Consider the following 15,240-nt stretch of genomic DNA (forward strand, 5'->3'; position numbering starts at 1 on the left):
TACCAGAACAATGATACCCCCAAAAAAACCAATCCCTTGCATTCAATTCTCATCAGTCATTGACCCAGCGCAGTTTCCCCCCGTTTTTGTACGATGTGTATATATGTGCACATACATTTGCTCTTATCACCCGCCTTTGCCAATTGCACATCTTATCCCTTTCTTGCTCTCCAAGGCGCTGCTGGGTCACACGTTTTCTCACATCTCCCTGTATCAAAACAATCTGTCAACCAGATACCGCACCAGTGATATGGAACGAATACATCGATCATCCACCGCATCACCTTCGCTATCAGTCAAATCCTACATGCTTTTTTTTTTTCACATCACTCTTATTCGTACAAGGGGAGCACCCGTTGGTCACCATTTCCTTCCTTTTATTATTCGTAACGCTTTTTACGCTAGCGGGCTCACCCTGAGAAATACACATGTGTATATATTTCTATGTTTTCACTGGTAGACGGAAACATCTTCTGCTGAATTACAATGGCAGCAAGTGAGCACCAGTGGCGAGTGGTGAGAAGGCGCAACACATTGACCACTGCAGGGCCTCACTCTGCGAAATGTAGGAGTCACCATCCTCGAGCCGAATCGCCGGTCCAACAATTGGTTCAAGAGTCAGGGCAGATTTATATTGAGTGCACTCTGTCAGGCTAAGATAAGGAAGCACTGCACCAACTACTGAACACTCGACTTCCACAGAATGCGGGGAATAGGCAGAAAGATGTGGCTGCGCTTTGGTTAGCTGTCCCATGAGGGAGTGGTCACTCCCAGCGAGCTCTCGGGCTTTCGTAAAGGCAGGATTCAGTAGTTTGGGGAATCGATAAACCTTTACGCACATCAGGGCAGCAAGAAGGAAGGTTTGTGCAAGAAACTTGCGCGCCACCGCCGAATGTCTTTTTGTTCCTGCCTCCGGTGGTGTGGCTGTCACCGTCGCGGCCGGTAACGGTATCGCTAGCGGTACTGGCGCTGCGGGTGGTGGTGGTGGTGGGGGCGTTGCCGGTGGGGCGGAGTCAGTTGAAAGGCCCTGAATTACAAGGGTTACGTAAGACGAGACCGTATATGCTTGCTTTAGATAAAAGACAGTATGAGCTCCATCTATGTCTTGCAGCACCACCTGGAAAATGTTGTCGATAAAGCTGCTTATAGTCTGTATAAGGTCCTCGCCTGTTTCAGAACCAATCGGTTTACTTGGTGACAACACCATGGCGGCGACTTGATTAACAGATGCAAGACCATCATTGGCGTGCTTTTGCTGGATGCTTGCCATGTCGAGGGGGAGTTGGAGACGCTTACATTCATTAAGGACCTTTTCATGGAATGTCGTGAGTTTCTGGGCTGCTTGAGTGCCGTTGATATCACCTTCTTTGCTAGCCGCTGAGGTAGCCATACCACCTTTACCGCTGCCGATACCCATAATGGGGTTGATCAGTGCATGCTGATAAAGCGTTAATACCGTGGCAAGACCATCGTATACATTTGACTGTCGTGTAGCACACACTAGTGCCGTATCCCATTGTTGTTGACTACAAGACTGCAACATAGAGAGTCGATATCCTGCATCTATTGTTGCCAAGTGCTGCAATGGAACAGTATGAATAAGAAGGTGCGCCAATGTGACGTCCCCGCTGCGGATAAGGTGCATAGCTGCGTCATCGTTGGCACCCTCAGCGAGCAGAGATGCCGCTACAATGCGGGGATTGGAGGCATTCTTAAACACCGTTGCTCTGGCATCCATTAATTCCAACGCAGCCCTCGAAGTACCGTTTGTATCAACTGCAGTGTTATGCAGCGGCTCCGCGCTCTTCTGTTCGTCCGCTCGCTGCGGACATGTCTTTAATAACACCACGGCCTCATCGAAATTCTTTTCTGACTGCGAGGCAACACACCGAGCGGCCACCGCACTTTCCTCCGCCATAATAAAATAACGTACGGCTCGCATGTCCCCTATCTTTTTCATTGCTTCCGCTGCCTTCAGACAAACTGATCGCCAAAAGTCTCGACTCACTAGCGGCGCTGCACTGATGGCACTGTCCCATTCCCCCGCTTCCATCATCAGGTCACAGTACTCATTCACCTTCCCCACAAGTAGCATCCCATTAGCTGCCTCCACCAGCCGTGCACTCTTGTACGCTTCTCCTGCGGCAACGACAGATTTGTTGCGCGCCTTATCCACTGCCAACTTGGCCCGGGCCGTGTAAATCTCCACCAATTGACTGTGTGGAAGCACCGTACACTCCGCGTGCGAAATATCAGTTGGATTGCTTGCAAGTTTGGCGATCCGCGAGATGTCTGCAGCGCCAAAAGGGAACTCGAAGAAATCTGTGATCAGTTCCATTCTCTTCTGGGGGGTGGTGTTACCATCCTTCAACTCTTTGCACAGATGTTGCAGGACTTCAGCTGCAACCAGTGCTGCATTCCCAGTTGCTGCCGAGGGAGCAGCCATCAGGACAGTATCGTCTGACGTGATGCAGCGGTCCACTGTACCTAATGATGCCTCCAAACTCAGGTGCCGTAAGAGCCCCATGTACCAAAATGTGACCGCCCCGTCTCTAGCCGCTGCAGCAAACACAAACGGCCGCTGGGGGTGACTACTGAGGGCCACTACCTCTGAACCGGAACAACGCGCAGAAAACAAATTGGTTTCAGTACGGATGTCCCACAGGCGCAGGGTACAGTCTGCACCGGCTGAGAGTACGAGATAGGGTGCGGCGTTGCACCATGCAACGGCATGAACTCGACCGGTGTGGCCCCGTAACACGCGCGCGCTTACGGATGTTGCGTGGGATGTTGTGGTGGACAGGTCCCATAGACGCAATGTCGAGTCGCGGCTACAACTGAGCAGCAGGTGTCCAAAAATCCCATTATAAGCAACGCCAGTAACGGCATCCGTGTGACCCGAGAGCACAAGTGTGGGCGATTCCCGGTTAACACTAGTCTGAAACAGAAGAACCTGGCCGTCCTTACAAGCCGCTGAGAAGTTTTTGGCGTTTCGCGGGTCAAAATCCACTGAAAGAACGACGGTTGGTGTACGGTATCGCCGTAATTCCTTTCCGTCCCTCGCTGCCAGCAAAGAAACACTACCGGAATATCCAGCTACGATACAGCTACCCGACTCCACGCGGCTCCACGCAATGCAGGACACAGCACCACTACTCGTGAGTGTTATGCGCCAGTTCTCTCGATGCGTACTTACATTGTAACTGATAACTAACCCATTGCTAAGTGCAACGGCGATATTTTTACCTGTAGGGCTCCAATCAACGCCCTGGACAGCAACGGTGCCAGCATAGATGCTTGATTGTAGCTCCAATTGCCTCGTGTTCCACATGTTAACGTTGCCATCGGCACCAGTTGTGGCAAGCACATCTTTGTTGTGGTATGCGTAGCGACAACTGTGCAACGTATCTGTATGACTAGGTGGTGTCTGAAACTCTATGTCGTGCCGCTGTGTGCTGTAAACGACAACTCTCCCGTTTTTAAGAGAAAGAACAATGTGCTCTGATGCAAAAGACACCGCTGAAGCTATAGCGTCCCCTGCTGGAGCTTTTGGAAAATAGTCCTCTAGACCTTTGCATTTACTCTCGGGGTGGGTCGTAGTCCATACAGGGGCCCACACGTGAGAATGAGTACGGCTTGTGACGGTCCATACATGCAGCTTACTGGACTCACCGTCAGTCGTTACGAATGTGCCTGCCTGAGCGGGTAAAAATGAAATGGACGTCACCGGTGTATCATGCACCTCAAACACCTGAACAACAGCGGCGGTCGTGACATCCACAACCGCGAGTGCCCCCTCGGAGGATCCAGCAACAGCATGGTTGATGTTATTTGGGTCGAAGACCAACGACGTAACAGCGTGTGAGCAGGTGTCTTTGTCTCCCTCACCGCCGTGTCCAACGTTGCCAGTTGCGTCAGAAACGGTGACACCAGATTTCCCCTTTTCAGCTGCAGATGAAGAAGTTCTCAAAAACGGCTTTATAGCGTGACTCTGCTTTAGTCCGTTTACAGGATGCAAGGAAAACACACACAACAGGCCTCCAGACGTTCCCACAGCAATTACGTCGGGACGCGTGGGTGACGCGCTCATGCAACAAACAGCTCCCGCTGTATGGTCATGCTTATGACTTCCACCGTCCGCTGAAACCTTTGCACTGTGTGTTGTAACCCCATCGTGCATATTAGCAGAAACCACGTAACCTTTTGACGTGCCAAACAAAATGTGGTGCTTACCGGAAACAAGCACCTGCCGAGGAGCACCTCCACTTTTGAAGAAATCCTTGACGCTTTCCAACACCGCCTTACTGTTGAGTAACTCGCAATTCGTTAACTTCCAGACAACTGCATGCGCATCGCTCGTAACGCATGCAACGTACTCGTCGTTAAGGTGGAACGACATTATTGTTCCTCTAACACCATTGGAAAAGACACGAGAGAGAGGATATGTTGTAACCACCTTCTCATTTCCAGTGGCATTGGGTCCACTGTAGTTGGAAGAGCCAGGTTGCATCGAGCTCGACCGTCGCGACGTTATCTCGCTGGATTTGTGGTTTACTGGATTATATAGATAAATTGAATCCGACGAGCTGTACGCAATCATATTGTTGTAAGCCATAACGGGAGATGCGCACCGCTGCCCGCAGCCGGCCGTAATGAGCGCAACTGCATTTAGTGGATCCATCCGTATGAGCTACAGCGACTGGTGTGCTTTCAAGTTGGTTCTTACTTGAAGTTTCCCCTGTTTTTTTTTCAGATATGTATGTAGGTAGAGTGTAATCACCAAAATCCTTATCTCCGCACAGTGAGCGACCGATGAAAGTTCGTCCTCCTGTTCCCAACCTGTTGTTGTTATTACTGTACCGGGAATCCTTACTGTTACACCAGTAGGGGGTGAAGGTGTACGGAACAGAAAGACGAACCTGATCTATGAAGCTATATATTTTCCTTTTAACAACCTATATTTGTTACCCACTCCTTTTCACACAAATATGAGCACAAAAATAATATCTTTGGATCCTTCTATACAAATATGAGTATATATATGTTCCCCCCAAAATATATACCCTTCCTGATATGTGTATCCTTCGTTTGATCCGTTTCTTATTAAACGGATGTCGCAATGGGTAACACTACTTCCTCTCCTTCACTATAATAACGTATTTTGTTATGTATTTACTTGCCCCCTGGTTGTTGATAGGTATGCCAATAATCACGCCAACAGCAATATAAAACAAGGGTTGAAGAAGTTAAAGGGGTGAAGAACTAAGGTGAAAGAGTTGTTAAACAATACCAATCGAATTTTTAACAACTAACGAAAGGAAGATTGAAAAAGTAAAAAAGCATTCCATGAGCAGACCCGTGGCTCCGTTTGTGGGAAGCAAGGCCAAGCAGCAAGAAAGAAGAGCGAAGCAGCACGCACACTCTAACCACTTAGAAGTCCAACAAAGCTGACGAAAAAAAAACTTGATGTATACGTGTGTGTGTGTGTGTGTGTGTATTTATGTGCACATACTTCCTTATGTACCTCTCCTTTCAGCTGCTAGAGCTTTCATCCCTTTCAAAAAGCATCTGTTGAAGATCATTCACTTCACACGAAACAACAACACACCAATGGACAACGTCCAGCAGATTCCGCATCGCTGCGGTCCATTCACCATCGCTTACTTCGCCATACCGTACCGATAGACCGCCCACTTTCTCTCCCTTTATAGCAAAAGGTGGTGATGACGGAGTAACCCACCCATGTTTCACAACTTCTGCTCTTGTATCTGCATTGGCTGCAGTTTCTGACCGGTCGCCCCTTTCGCTGCGCTCCACACACTCACGCAACTGCTGCAGGCGCCGCCCCATCCACACAGTAATCTCACGGACACACGAAGCAACACCAAAGCATGCTTTGTCAAACGTCTTTCTCGAGAAAAAATTATCTTTAATGAAGAAGTCAACGGTGATGTTGGGTGCGTCCGGTGGCGCGCTACGCATCTTCTTCAACTCAATCGTGCTCCTTTCTCCATTAGGATGCAGTATAACACTGCTGGTGTTAATGCTGTGCCATTCAATAAGGTGTTGGAGCAGAAGAAGAAGATAACCACAGGCGTTGTTGATCTCCGTTGTGCTTACAAAGCCTTGACGCTTGTCAAGCAAACCTCGCGTGAAGTGCAAGCACACTTGTTGTTGCATGGTCGTCAGTGCGGTAAATTCACCAGCACCACAGCACGAAACATCCGACCTATCGTTTGAATCCTCCTTGTCTTCCGATATAGCTGGTACCGCCTCTTTATTTGTTGCAGGGGTCGCTACGACCTGGGTCTGTTTTGGGGTGTTTGGGGCGACTTTCCCAAGGCGTAGTCGGGCTATGGTTCCGATGCTGCCTTTCGTGTTAATTGGAAAGGCCAATGAGGTCGCACGGGTGCTGCGAGCGAGGGTGTAGCTCTGCGACATGTTTTGTATGGATTTTTCTAAGGCGGCTGCCGTTTCAGCAACCTCGTAAAACGCTTTCGTTTGATATGCAGTGGTCCTAATACTAACCTCAATTATCTTCCGCGAAGTTTCTTCACGTTGCGCTTTCAGGTCCGGGAGCATTTCATCAGCAACCTCCAAGTGTGCCCAAGAGATGTGTGCCAGGTGCGACTCTGCTTCGTCAACCTCAATACTCAACCTTTCCAGGCTCTCCTGTTGCTGCAAATCGAAAACGCCGGATTGTCTATCTTGCTGCTCTTTGCAGTTACTTTTATCCACATGGTAACCACTCGGTTGAACTTCCAACTCATCAGGAATCTCCGCTACCTCCATAAGCTTTGCCAAATCTTTCATAGCAATAGTTGTGGCATCCTTTTGTCCTGCTAGTGCAGATATCCAGCAACTAATGCATAAGGGCAGGTCTGTCGTACTTCCATGAACCACCTGCCGCATCAGTCGCTCGGAGAACTGAGTTAAAAGCGCCTTGTAAACGTCTGTCATCGGCGGGGGTGATATGGTGCCGCACGATACTGTTCTTTCTAACGTCAGTGTCCGTGCTAACCCAATCCTGCTGCAGCTAACGTCGTTTAGTTCCGCATTTACGTTCGTGGGGGCATTTCCACTTCTTTGGGGTCGGGGAGACGGGGTTCTCAAAGCATGCGATTCATTTGACTGCAGGCCTCCACCCATTTGAGCAAATGTGAACGAAAGGTGAGAGCCAGCCATGGAGTAATATTCATTGCTATCGTCACATTCCTCGAGGTTCGCAGCATTGGAACGATTACACGCCTCACCATCAGCAGCTCCACCACCAGACCTTCCAGGAGACTCAGCTTCCACAATCCCTGCTATATGGGGAGTTGAAATATTAAGACTAGGGAATGGAGTTGATAGTATTAGGGACGCCAGCGGTATCGGAAGTCGGTCCTGCAAAATGTTGCTGCAAGGGGCAGACGCCAAAGCGGTAGAGGGATTTAACGCGCCAGATGAGGGAACTGTGCTGCCCTCTTGTACTGAACTCCAAACATCAGAAATATACGCGTCGTTTTTTTCCTTTGGAAACCATGCATACTGATGTGCAAAGGTTTCCGGTAACGTCGCCGTTATCTGGGCTCTCCCTATCGCTACCTTTTTCACATTACCGTAGGTTGTAGACGCTTCGCTTGCTCCGCCGCAATCGCTCTCGGTATACTGACTGGCCTCTCGACTATTTCCGTCTACAGACCATGGAGTGAATGGAGAGGGCGACAGCGCACCATATTTACCAGTGGCTGTCGTGCGTGATCCTTTGACCGCTGGGTGGAGCCTAACCTTCCCCTGCTGATGCCTTTCATTACGTTGAGAAATAACAGGGAATGCCGCGCAGCACTCCTTTGCGCTCTTTACATCCTCGTCAGTGTTTGTTTGCGCTCTCGATAAAATTTCAGGGTTTTTGTGTTTATATATTCTTTTTGCGCTGCCAGGAATGTTCATAGTGCAGACGGTACTTTGCCCTGCCAACGGCACGCTGCGGCGGCATACACAACACACGAACAGGGCACACACGGACCCTCCAGGATGGCTGCCGTCGCCCATGCAGACTAGCAACACGCAACAATGACGAAATGGTAGGCCAACGCAGAAAAAGAAAATAAAGCACAAATAAATTATTGAGAAAGGGAACTATACCTCGGGGAAGGCGGCGGCAAGCTCAAGTAAAGGGGCCGAGCAACTCTTGTCAAAGCACAAAAGCGACTCCCGATAGTGGATAATAGTGCAAAAATACCGAATGAAAATAAAACGTTTAGCAAAGAAAAAAAGACGAGAGAGAGAGAGAGAGAGATACCGCTCACTGAGTTTACCGTTGTGTATGGCCTTGCAGTCCGTACCGCATACAATCGCTGTCACTTCCCCCACCTCCTGCAATGAATATCCCTTGGCTCGTATTTAACTTCGCTGAAGTGAACAAAGTAAGAATCCAAGGACGGCAAGTACTAAATGTTACCTTATAAAACTTTGAGTTCCCTCTTTTCCTCGTGGACGAAACGCTAACTGAAAAACGAAATGGGGGAATCCAGGAAAACAACACGAAAAGGAGTGTACTGCCAAGTAACGTCGGGAACGAAAGTACACAAAGAGGATTTTCAAGAAATATTACACATTATTTAACCTCACGGGTGTGAACAGAGAATTTCATAACCTCACCACCACGTCTTCCTTGTCTAACTCCCTTCATCAACATGTTATCTACTGTGCGTCAATACTGCAAGCAGAGTGCAAAAAAGGTTCCTCTATCCATACATTTTGCTTCAAGGCAAAGTTTGTCACATCATTGTCAAAATCATAACCGTATCACCAACCCCAAGATCACGTGGCACCAGAACCGATAGTTTACTGCGCAGAAGTATATGGGAGTTCAACCCCTGATAGGCACACAGAACGAGGATGGTACAGTGGCTTTGAATGTTCAGCGGCAGCAGCAGGACGATGGCTGTAATTGCAAGAGGAGTAGTTTAACCTATCAGTGGTGTAACTCTGTTGCTGTTCTGCGAGTTCAATAGAAAGTGAACGCACCTCGTCCCGCATCTTATGAGAGGACGCCAGTAGTTCCACCTCACGCATACGCAACTGTGCGTTAACTTCTTCAACGACGCGGCGCGCCTCCCGCTCCTTGTGGAGTTCGTCATACAATTCACTGAGGCGCTGATCCACACCTCTACACGCGCCGCGTGCCGCGCTGCTGACGGCAGCCTCCAGCTCATACTCTTCCTGCTTCCGTAGCAACGAAGTCGCCATTTGTTGAGATTCCTCCAATTGAGCACGAAGTTGACGATTTTCCTCCAAGGCACCGCACATCGCTTCCTTGTGCTTTTCTTGTTCGCGCTTCAGCTTGTCAATGCGGTGGCGTAAAAAGTGAAACACCTCACGCAAGCGTTGGGCAGGCGCCATTTTGGAGGGACCACTACAGGATCTACCACAATGCTGTTTACCTACCCTCACCCATTTTGATGGGTCGGTCTTCCATGATGGTGTCATTGAGGGGGCGAAATGGGCCCGATATTCGTTAGAAGCAACGTCAACCTCCGCAATATCAATAACCTGTTGCAGTAAATAAGTGCTTCCAACTGTGTTATTTTTCTCGTATACACCCACTATGATGGGGAGGACGTCGCGTAACGGGGGTATTTGCACCGTCCGCACAATATTCGTGAGAAACGGTCCACGAAAGAGTTCTGACAAAAGGGGGACGCTTTCAACTACACCGCGCAAACTGTTAGGCGGAGCGAACACTTTACCGCTTGCGGGCACACTAAGCCGTGAAGCACCATCATCGTCTTGACCATCGGCATGACTGTCATGAAGTTCAAACGATACACGTCGAGGGCCACGAGAACGTTTTGTCGCCCGGCTCATGCGCGTGCACGCAATGGACACAGTTGCCACGGCGAAGAAGGAGGGGTGATAGATAAATGGCGCCAAGCGTTTGCTCTCTTTTCGTCGAGTTTCCTCCACTTTTATATCTTTTATCGTATCCCTCAGCTCCAGCATCATCGAGCGACACTCTTCCGTAGCGGCTTCGTAGGCTCGACACATTGCGCGTCTCTCTGCCACAACCGTCCGCACACGCATCACCACAGCAATTAAAACACCACAGAAGCATCGTGCAACCTCATACAGTGCATGTTTTCCTTTCTCTTCACGCTGTACACGCTGCTCTAGCGCATCTGTGATGCGAACCAGATCATCACACCGACCACGAAGAACCGCCATCTCGAAGTGCTCCTCACGTCGCTCCGTGAGCTGTTCCCTAAGCGCATCAATATCCTTAGTTCGGTTCCCAACTTCTTTTCGTTGTAACTCACAATCCTCCTTCATCGCCTGTAATTCCTGCTGCAACTGCCGGTGTCGCTTTCCAAAGGACTGCAGCTCCATTTCTGCTATTTCCGCTTTCTTCACTGCAACCTTTCGTTCGACGACTGCAGCGGAGAGTTTCTTCTCTAAATCAACTTCTGTCGCTCGCGCAGCTGTCAGCGAGGCCTGGAATCGCTTTGCCGTCGCCTGGTGTCGTTGCCTCACTTCCGTAGTCGCTGCAATAAGCCGTTGACGTTCCTTTTGCCAATGCGCTTCGTTAGAATCCAGAGTCTCCCGCATATCCTCGAGAGCGCAGCACGCTGCTTGCTGTGAGGTCTTCAGCAACGCCAGCAACGACTCGATTTCTCCACCTGATGACGGAACATCCCCTAGCAGTAATTTCGCAGGATTCAAGAGTTCCGCTGGTGACGCTACCTGGGGAGACACAGAATTGTTTCCCTTACCCTCAATAGTCAACAAATCCCCAATTTTCCTTACTGCGGTCACTTCTCTTTCAGCGGAATTCTCTGACAGCTTCCGTTCTTGCTTTGAATTGCCTGACTTGCATTTGTTCTTACTTCCCTTCGCCGAGACTGAGAGTAACTGACGGCAGTGGCGCTTCACTGCCTGTGCTAGTTGATTGTACCGACAGTCAGCAATAGTGAGTTTTTCCTTCATGTCCTCGGCACCTTGCCGCACAGTTTGTAGAGTTTGCTCGATATTCCTTAGCTCATCCTGATGTGTACGCCGCTCAGTGAGTAGTAAGTTTTGCATATCCCGCTGTTGCTGTGTAGCGGTTAAAAGTTGGTCCCCAATAGCCGTTTCTATTGCTTGTAGTTGCTTCCCGACTTCGTTCGCACAGCGCAGGAGAGTGGTGTATGCACAACTGCCCCCCACTTCACCGTCATCAGCACAACCGCCATCACTCAGTGAAGCATCTGAGCGAGTAAGGGTGTTGACTAATTGTTTTCCATGCTTACAAAGCAACAGCATGGTTCCACATGTTTCCCTCTGTATACGGTGTAGGTAGTCCACATAAACCTCGAAAACTTCTCGCACTGCAGCTGCTTCAAGCTGGCGACGCTCCATCTCTTCATAAAGCTGAAGAAATGTTATATGCAGGGTAGCATCCACCTCCCGCCCGTGCTCATCATCCACATCGGTGGTGGCTGTATTTTTACTTTGCTTCACTTCACAAGCTTCCGCGTCAACAACCTCAACATTCTTCGCATTCACCTGTTCCAACTTGGCACAACGCGAATGCATAACTTTCAATTCACCGTGTATTCTCTCATTTACATTCCTCAGCTTCCCCAGTTCCGCTTCGTACCCTCCTTTACACTCGGTCAAAGCCACGCGCTCCTTTTCAGACTGTTCTAACAGCTTTCGAGTGTGCCTCAGCTCTCGTCTCAATCCACCCAGTTCACCTTCCATAACGCGTAAGGCATGGACTTGCGGTTCGAGCGCCAATCGAGCCTCACGCCGCTGCGCTGCAGCCATGGCTACAAACTCACGGCGACGTTCCTTCTCTTTAAGTGCTGCAATGCGAGCACCAATGAGGGCATCTTCGAGGACTGCTTGTTTCTCATTCACAGCGCACAGTGCAACTTCCTGCTCCCTACATCGGTCCTTGTACCACTGAAGCTCCCGCTGCTGCTTCGCTGTTTCAATGAGAAGATTTTCCCGTGAGAGAATCCCCGTGGGCAACGCTGCCGTTGTTAACGTTGGAGGGTCCTCATCCTTCGCTTCAGGATGTAGGCCATTGGGTGAAGAACAACATTCACTTGGAGGGAGTGTACTAGCTCTGCCGTCCGGAGCCGTGTGATCCGGTGATCCGCTGCCCTGTTCTCCACCGGGTGTGTGCTTCGTTACTCCATGCTTGCGAGGGCTCTCTGCGGTTGGTTCCGCTTTGATTCTGTCGTTGGTAACAGGCGGTGACTCCTCCTGAAATGATGGTTGAGTGTTTAACGGAGTGTTTTTACTTGTCCCACGACCGCAAGTCCAAACGTGATGGGATAAAACCGGTTCGACCCCCATCGTTTGGTTACCAACTTCATGACCACTGCCGCGTGTTACAGTGCTCTTACCCAACTGCAAGGATGCCATGGAATCGGCGGTTATCGAATGACTAACTTTGTGTCAACACAATATATATATATATATATATTCCTATATATGTTGACGTGGACCGTAAAGCAACGTTAAAACTGTTTTCTATGTACAAAGCTTAAGATTCGCTTCGCTGGAACGCACTTTTACTTGAGGAGCAACCTCATTCGTGCTTAAAAGTCAAGCAGAAGGAGGTGCTCACTCCTCTTTCTTTCTCTTTCTTTCCCTTTTCCTTGTGTTTTCTTTGACGTCTTCCTAGTGAATAGGGGGACGTCAAGTTAATATAACTGTAACTTATACAAAAAAAAAGATTTTGGGACGCAAAATAAAATGAAAGGAAAATGTTCAGTGAAATCAAAAAAAACAATATGTGGCGATCAACCCTCCCTTCGTTTCTTTTCCCATCCCATATCTTGGGAGCAGAGTTAAAACGAGGAAGAGAAGAACAGAGTAAAGCCAAACAAAAAAGCATGAGATAAGTAAAAAAGAAAAGGGGGCTGATAGATGAAGGGGGAGCATTAAAAAAAAAAAGAAATTAAAACACAGAGCGGCAGAGATGCCTGACATATTGTAAGAGATGGTAATCGGATAACTGATTCACAACCAAAGTAACGACAAAGATATTCATTAGAGCTGTAGAAGAGAAGTAAAAGGGGAAAATGGAATAAAGCGGTACAAAACTGTGCGATATCTCTGTGAATGCCCCATGAGAGAATTTAGTCCTCTCCTCACACCTCGTATGATATGATGGGTAGGCCACACTACACCTAAATTCCAAAAGGACTGGAGTAAAAACAAAAAAAAGGAAACAGTACATACACAACAAATACAATATCATACTCATTGTTTGACAACAAAGAAAAAAAAGTGATACACTCCTTCAATACTTCTGCAAAACACACATAAATACACATAAACACGCACACCTAAGAAAAAAAAAAGAAAAAAGAAAACAACCGTGGAAAAAGAAATGTTCACACAAAAGTTCTTGCTATTACCAACCCTTCTGGTACCGTTGTATTGATACTTTTATTTGCTCACCAGTTTGTTTCCACTTCCCTTATTATTTAGTTTCAGTTCCCACCTTTCCACTTTCCCACATGTAACTCATGTATTTCCCAAGCGAAGGCAGAGGGAGCACAAACACAAACAATGGAAACCGATGTGAGACGTGGCGACACAGTTTTTTTTTTTTTGAAAAGTTTGTCGTCTGCGAAAACAAATGAGGAACAATGGCAAACATAAGTAGGAGAGAACAGCAGCTGTAAACTGCACACATAAAGTATCATATATATATATATATATATATATATATATCTGTACATGTAACCGACAGTTGTTTTGTGCCTGCGTTGTTCGCTACACCATAATTTAAGGGGGAACAACAACAACAAAAAAAAACACCAGAAACAACGGCAAGAAGGAGTGCAAGTAAGTAAGCAGAGCACAATATAGAAATTTCGTTTCAGTTGATGAAGTGCGTAGTCGACAAGTTCGCATTGCATTTCTCCACTCCACCATCATCACTATTTGAAAGAACACCAAAAAAAAAATGCAATATGTTATTAATTTCATATCCAACCTCATATAAACGCTTACACCCAAATTATTCCCTCTTTTTCTTTTTTTTAAAAAAAAACTTTCTCCCTTCAATGCTCTCGTTTTAATTTTATTAGCAGGAAAAGTTACCTGTTTCTCTGCCCTCCAACTCTTTCCTTTTCTGTTATTGTTGCTTCTAGTTAGTGACGGCTATTGGTATATTTCTGTTTCTTTGATTCACGCATTACTCAGACACCGGCGAGTGGGGTGAACACAATTAGATACAAACGGCAATAACAAAAAGAAACGTGAAAAAAAAAACATAAAACAGCATAAATCTAATCCAGTGAATAAGCAAATGACATGAAACGAAAGAAACATTCACGGAATGGAAAAGGAATATTTGGGTAGTGAAACAGAAAGAAAGAAAGAAAGGTGTCAAATACACAAAAAAAAAAGAATCACGGTGTGATTTTTCCCCCTCCTTATATTTGTCTTTTTATTACTTTATCACGGAGAACAAAAACAGTAAAAAAAGGGGAGAGAGGGGACAAAAACACATTATTAAACGAAATTAAATTCTCTTAAATACACAAACACACACACACATATATATATATATATATGTATACTTACCTATAGAACAGTTTTGTAAACGATTTCCCCTCTTTTTTTTCCTTCAAAAAAAAAGTCCCAGCTGTTATGTAAAAGCTATAACTGTATGGAGGGGGGAAGGGGAGTGTTTTGCGCTTTAGAAGGTCTGAAAAAGTTAAAATACTCATTTCTTAACCTCCATTTTGACCCTCACTTCCTCCCACTATACTTCTGGAAAGATGAAGAAAAATTGTACATTTCAGTTGGGATAAAAGCAGGAAAAAAGTAGTTATGAAAATACACAGAGATACAATCCCAAACGAACAAACAAAATAATTACGCTGAAGAAAATAGAAAAAAAAACAGTGTACATCATAAGTAATGAAAATAATCAGGCACACGATCAGAGCATACCTGGCAATGAATTGTACCCCATACAAGTTTTCACACTCTACGCGCACTAACACACAAAACACACGTAAGCGCAGGCGCATACACAGAAATACATATAAACGTATCTACAGATATGTACGTATATGGATTTATTCATCTGATACGGGCACAAAATAAACATTTGCGCTTACTTACCTATATGTGGTCGACTCATAGAGAGGTTAAAGTTCGGTGTCACACCCCCTTCTCCCCTTCAACCACACCCGCATCCTCCTCAGATCCGATGTGATACACATACACATTTTAAATACACCC

The 15,240-nt window shown here is 47.1% G+C and overlaps 8 protein-coding genes across 8 annotated transcripts; 1 reads left to right on the forward strand and 7 right to left on the reverse strand.

The window, feature by feature from the left end:
- Positions 1-10: 10 nt before the first annotated feature.
- TbgDal_V4530 (hypothetical protein, unlikely) lies at positions 11-460 on the forward strand (the record flags this gene model as incomplete). Its single annotated transcript, XM_011775299.1, has 1 exon — positions 11-460. The coding sequence occupies one exon, from the start codon at positions 11-13 to the stop codon at positions 458-460; it is 450 nt and encodes a 149-aa protein (XP_011773601.1).
- A 21-nt stretch (positions 461-481) lies between these two features.
- Positions 482-4,681, reverse strand: TbgDal_V4540 (hypothetical protein, conserved; the record flags this gene model as incomplete). Its single annotated transcript, XM_011775300.1, has 1 exon — positions 482-4,681. One exon carries the CDS (start codon positions 4,679-4,681, stop codon positions 482-484), a length of 4,200 nt encoding a protein of 1,399 aa, XP_011773602.1.
- Positions 4,682-5,532: 851 nt separating this feature from the next.
- Positions 5,533-8,034, reverse strand: TbgDal_V4550 (hypothetical protein, conserved; the record flags this gene model as incomplete). Its single annotated transcript, XM_011775301.1, has 1 exon — positions 5,533-8,034. The coding sequence occupies one exon, from the start codon at positions 8,032-8,034 to the stop codon at positions 5,533-5,535; it is 2,502 nt and encodes an 833-aa protein (XP_011773603.1).
- Positions 8,035-8,829: 795 nt separating this feature from the next.
- Positions 8,830-12,396, reverse strand: TbgDal_V4560 (hypothetical protein, conserved; the record flags this gene model as incomplete). The annotated part of the gene is made up of 1 exon (XM_011775302.1): positions 8,830-12,396. The coding sequence occupies one exon, from the start codon at positions 12,394-12,396 to the stop codon at positions 8,830-8,832; it is 3,567 nt and encodes a 1,188-aa protein (XP_011773604.1).
- A 166-nt stretch (positions 12,397-12,562) lies between these two features.
- Positions 12,563-12,871, reverse strand: TbgDal_V4570 (hypothetical protein, unlikely; the record flags this gene model as incomplete). The annotated part of the gene is made up of 1 exon (XM_011775303.1): positions 12,563-12,871. One exon carries the CDS (start codon positions 12,869-12,871, stop codon positions 12,563-12,565), a length of 309 nt encoding a protein of 102 aa, XP_011773605.1.
- A 63-nt stretch (positions 12,872-12,934) lies between these two features.
- On the reverse strand, positions 12,935-13,243 carry TbgDal_V4580 (hypothetical protein, unlikely; the record flags this gene model as incomplete). Its single annotated transcript, XM_011775304.1, has 1 exon — positions 12,935-13,243. One exon carries the CDS (start codon positions 13,241-13,243, stop codon positions 12,935-12,937), a length of 309 nt encoding a protein of 102 aa, XP_011773606.1.
- Positions 13,244-13,472: 229 nt separating this feature from the next.
- Positions 13,473-13,904, reverse strand: TbgDal_V4590 (hypothetical protein, unlikely; the record flags this gene model as incomplete). Its single annotated transcript, XM_011775305.1, has 1 exon — positions 13,473-13,904. One exon carries the CDS (start codon positions 13,902-13,904, stop codon positions 13,473-13,475), a length of 432 nt encoding a protein of 143 aa, XP_011773607.1.
- Positions 13,905-14,723: 819 nt separating this feature from the next.
- On the reverse strand, positions 14,724-15,026 carry TbgDal_V4600 (hypothetical protein, unlikely; the record flags this gene model as incomplete). The annotated part of the gene is made up of 1 exon (XM_011775306.1): positions 14,724-15,026. The coding sequence occupies one exon, from the start codon at positions 15,024-15,026 to the stop codon at positions 14,724-14,726; it is 303 nt and encodes a 100-aa protein (XP_011773608.1).
- Positions 15,027-15,240: the final 214 nt, after the last annotated feature.

Source organism: Trypanosoma brucei, chromosome 5 (assembly GCF_000210295.1).
Source record: "Trypanosoma brucei gambiense DAL972 chromosome 5, complete sequence".
In the NCBI taxonomy this organism is placed as follows: Eukaryota; Euglenozoa; class Kinetoplastea; order Trypanosomatida; family Trypanosomatidae; genus Trypanosoma; species Trypanosoma brucei.